Here is a 4,969-nt window from a genome sequence, read left to right as displayed (position 1 = left end):
ACCTATACAATGATCTGATCTCATGTCGACTCTAAATATATAGACACGGGAAGAGGATAATTTATTGTAAATGATTTACCAATATAATGGATGCTGAAGTCATGATGCCTAATGTAAGAACCCTATGTCTAGCTTGGAGAGCATATTACAAGAATAGAGAATGAGTCAATGACTTCCTATGGGTTCATCACATGGATAGTATCAATCAATGAGCTCCTAGTATAAAGTTTAACAACAAAGATATTTTTACTATCATAACCTTTCACAAATCATATTCCCAAATAAAGAACTCCATAAAAATTATCTTCTCAATTCTTACGCTTAGAATCGGGAAAGTACATTTAGCTATCCAAAAGTTGACAATAATCAGTAGTATTGATACTTCCCCTTTCTTCATGAACACAAATGACAATAGCACATGATTCCTAAGGGATCTAAATTGTAAATCCAAACACACTTCCGAAGAGTGTTGAAGACACATTAAAATGATTGTGACGTTAATTTTTCACTAATTCTACCATTCTCCTGTCTCCCTAATTGTCTCCCTAATTCTATCATACTCCCATTTATCATTATACCATGTTAATACATCTATAGGTCAAATAATTAGACACTCAAGGCCTACAATGTTCATACATCAAGAGATCTTATCTATAACCACTATTTTTATGACTGGGTCTATAACATTATCTACAATGTTTTACTTATTCATTTTCAATTATTTCTTGCAAAAAATGAATCAATTTTAAATAAGTATATATCATTTTTAAGAGAACAACTTAAATGTCTATTTTCACTCGATCTAAATTTTCATAATTTAATTTAAAAATAAAATAAAATTATGACAAGATTTATTTTATATTCAACTGTTTTTAAAACATATATGTATATATATCCACAATCATAATAGTAATATGTATATATATCCACAATCATAATAGTTCTTATTTTGATTCAGTGAAAGGGAGAAATTGTCTTGTAAAATTTGGAAGAAAAAACACAATAATCTGTCCTTTTCTAATGAGTCCATTCCAATTAGAAAAGGAATCACCCAATGGTTCATCTTATAGCCTCGCTTCCCTTCAAAAAGTAGACAGAGAAAGTAGTCTGCCACATTACAATTCTAACAGAGTTATGATCAAGAAACATTTGAAATAAAATATTTTAAAACACCATCTGACCCAGTAAGATAGTTCACAATGATACTCTCTTACATGCATTGACTGATCTCATAAACATCATTAAAACTCACTCCTTCATTGAATGGAAGAAACAATCAATTTCTTACCCTTTCTTGCAACACTGAGAATATCTCTAGCTTTTCGCCATCACCAGCTGAAACTTAAAAATTAAAAAGAGCGTACCAAGCACAAATGGACTTTGCACATATTGTAAAAGACGGTGAATGATTAGTAAACCCATCCTTGTGCTCCAAACCAGAAATTCCTTATTCATTCTCTACGCAATGCTTCTGTTTAATCCTTTTCCTTGTGGCACGTGCACTTTCATTAATTTCCATGAACTGCAAACAGTTTGAAATCTTAAGCCAAAAGCCAGAAATTTTTAACCTCTCTGCTGTTGATAATATACCCTCCACTTCTGCTGCTCCTTTTTCTAACTCCCACAGTCAAACACTCTGCATTGGCAATGCAAAAATCCACAGTGTCCTCTTTTCTGAAAGGGGAAAGACGAATAATATTAGATTTTCATAATTCATTTTTAGTATCGAATTTTGTTTCTAGATTAGATTGTGTATTTTTTAGTATCAATATTTAGGATCGCATTCTATGATCCATCATCAGAATAAAAGGATGGTTAAAAAAGAGAGATGAATCACAGAATGTGATCCGAAACATTGATACTAAAATATATACAGAATCTAATCCAAAAACAAAATTCGATAAGAAAAAAAGATCTTTCAGCTCAATACCCATTAGATGTTTATACTGAAAACCACAAAAAAAGAAAAGAAGGAAAGATATGGAAAACCCTCTTCATACCTGTAAAACTTTGATGGCTTCTTCTGGCCAACCACCAGCATTGATGCTTCTAATTTCTTGACCCACCACAGAATTGTGCTCTTTTTATTTCCTTCTGTCATCACCACCTCAACTCGAACCTGACATCCAGGTCGAATCCCTTGCATTTTCATTAACCCCATAACTCATTATACAGGATGTTATTGTTGTCTTATAAATATATACATACATACCTCTGGGCAATAAGATTTGCACATGGTTTCCAGCGATTTGACTAGTGAGAATTGTGTGTCCAGGCTCTCTCTGCCCCTTTTTTCATCACCCCTCCAGAAATGACCACCTACAGAATACCCATACACCCAATTGCTTTAAATAATGAAATGCAGATCGAAATAAGCAGATAGGTTTATTTTTCTGAAAATTTATATGAAATTTCCAATTAATCAAGACTCTGCTCTAGGACATTCCACACTATTGATATCACTGCCACTGAGCTACTACCCATTTTGTGATGGACACGGTTATCTTTCATACAAAATGGACTGTTGACTAAATTTACAATAAATTTTCATGAAAGTTTTTAGTATTTGTTTTTTATGTTCTACATATATTATGGAAATGGTAAAAACAATAACTTTTTATCAAATCTTCAATATTTGTTCTTCATGATCTACATTATCTACATTATGATAGAAAACAACATAAATTTTGAAAAATAAATCACAGCCTTGAAAAAAATAAGTTTTAACTTTTTAATAAATTTTTTTGTTACATTTTGTCTGGTAAATTAAGCAATGCCTTTGGTGACAATGTTGATGTGAAGTGATGCCCTGTATACTTGATATCCACTACATGTTCTCAACCTAGCTTGGGAATCTCTGGCTGATGGACACAAACCAGTTGCTTGTAAGCATTTTAGATATCTTTTGGTACACTACCAATAGGGGAATGATTCAATCATCCCAACGGTAAAAAGTTTAATAATCAATCAAAAGTTTGTATTTCAATTGGTCAAATGCAGTTGGTGAATGTGATAATATATTTTTGATCATAATTTTACCAAGTTTCAAATCTTAATCCAATGTAAAATATCAGACAATTCTTATGGAATATTAATTTCTGAAACAAGATATAAAACTATGTAAAACTGCAATTGTAATCTAAACAATTTTGACGGAATAGGCACCTCTTAATCTCTGATAGATATAAAACTGGGGTTCTAACTATATCTTTCTTTCATTTCTGACACAAGATATAAGACTACAATTGTATTCTAAACAATTTTGAAGAAATAGATACCTCTCTTAATTTCTGGAGATTCCATACTAAACAATTTAGATAACTTAGATACCTCTTAATGTCTGACTTGAAGATGTTGATATATACTCCTGCTTCCATATCAAGTACCAAAATTAATCCATGTGATCAATCAGAAAAAATAGAAAACAAAACATTGTGATCAGCAAACCTCTGTTTTTGCTCTGCCCTACCCAATTGAGCCCTGGGATCTGAATTTGGCAAGACTTTAATATTCAATGTTTTTAAATGACATCTTCATCAAGTTTTAAAACATTGGGAAGAATGATATGCAGAGACAAGGTCCAGATTGATATCCTTCATCAAGTTTTAAAACATTGGGAAGAATGATATGCAGAGACAAGGTTCAGATTGATATCCTTCATCAAGTTTTAAAACATTGAGAAGAATCACATGCAGAGACGAGGTCGAAGAACATATCACAGATAATTTTGATCAAATGGATACCATTAATCTCTGATTAAAGCAATATTAACATAAACTCATATTCCCATATGAAATACCAAAATTAACTCACAAATAAATAATTAAAAAGCAATGGTAGCCATCACACCTCTACAATAGCCCTGCCCTACCCAACTAGGCTTTGCGCTTTGTAATTGCTTAAACCTCAATATACTAACACCAACAGGTTCTTTATCACACGAATAGCACAATTGACATGAGGTTGTGGATAGTTCTCTATGGTCTCAAATTCGAAACTGCTTTCGGATTGAAGAGGTCACTAGTCTCAAAGTCATGGAGATACATCCTCATTTAAAAATAAAATATAAAATGCTATTTATCACAATACCTGAGCAGGCAACATCTCTGTTGTCAAGAACATGAAGCAATGTGAGGGTGTGGTGATTATGGAGGACATTGGAGAGAGCCCATAAGAGGGCCACCTTAGCTTCTCTCCCTTCATCCACCAAAACAACAACTCTCTTGTTGCTACAGCAGGAGCTCACTGTTTGATAATTCTTCCATCTCCTGAGAAGACCTTCAGTAGATGCAGACACAGAATGCTCAGAATTTGTATCAGAGAAAGAATACTTATCTCTACACATTCTTCCTCTTTTACACCCAATCAAACGCCTCAGGAACCACATTTCCTGGCTTGCAAGATGATGTTACAGCTGCTTTTCTCTTCTTCCGCAATGATGTTACAGGTGCTGTGATCTTCTTGCAAAGCCAGAATCGCACAAATGTCTGCTTGCTTAGATTTATTCATAGTTCATACTAGAGAATTGCATAGCATTTACTAAACAAACTGGGTAAGAGTTCGAGTCAGCATTTGACAAATGAATCCCCGCCATCAGCGGAATGACACTTACTGCTAATATAGCTGCGTCAATGAAATCAACATGTTTCAAAGACATTTTTCTTTATAAATGTTGGTAAAGATTTGTCCTGTTGTAGATATACTTATTATAGGTTTGACACATGTTATCGCGTGTTGCAGATGCCTAGCGTAGAACAATGATTTAGGTATCAGAGTTTGTCTCTTGTGTATTGTTATGTATTGATATTTGTTTTGGGATTGGAAAAAACTGTGGTAAATGTTGCCAAGTCGCCATGGCCAATTGGTATAGATTCTCGTGTTAGCACATCACTTCCTAACAGAAAGTTTGTTGCTCTGATGGTTGGCGATTGGTGGGATCAATTTTTATTGGGGGTTTTCAAGTTTTTTC

The 4,969-nt window shown here is 33.4% G+C and overlaps 1 protein-coding gene across 2 annotated transcripts; it reads right to left on the bottom strand.

Annotated features, from left to right (window-relative positions):
- Nucleotides 1-919: 919 nt before the first annotated feature.
- Nucleotides 920-4,655, bottom strand: LOC149550876 (uncharacterized). 2 transcript variants are annotated; one of them, XR_016352632.1, is made up of 5 exons: nucleotides 4,090-4,655; nucleotides 2,213-2,319; nucleotides 2,001-2,119; nucleotides 1,289-1,674; nucleotides 920-1,107 (listed from the first exon to the last, which is right to left on the bottom strand). XR_016352632.1 is itself a non-coding variant. In XM_089786457.1 (4 exons), the coding sequence occupies exons 1-4, from the start codon at nucleotides 4,385-4,387 to the stop codon at nucleotides 1,542-1,544; spliced, it is 657 nt and encodes a 218-aa protein (XP_089642583.1). In that variant the 5' UTR covers nucleotides 4,388-4,655; the 3' UTR covers nucleotides 920-1,541. The 2 variants fall into 2 exon arrangements, 1 of the variants encoding a protein (XP_089642583.1); XM_089786457.1 differs by having other exon boundaries at nucleotides 920-1,674.
- Nucleotides 4,656-4,969: the final 314 nt, after the last annotated feature.

The sequence above is a fragment of the Cupressus sempervirens genome, chromosome 6 (genome assembly GCF_028749045.1).
Source record: "Cupressus sempervirens isolate cs-2001-9-10 chromosome 6, ASM2874904v1, whole genome shotgun sequence".
Lineage (NCBI taxonomy): Eukaryota > Viridiplantae > Streptophyta > Pinopsida > Cupressales > Cupressaceae > Cupressus > Cupressus sempervirens.
The sequence above is the reverse complement of the archived record's forward strand: the minus strand, read 5'-3'. Positions and strand labels throughout refer to the sequence as shown.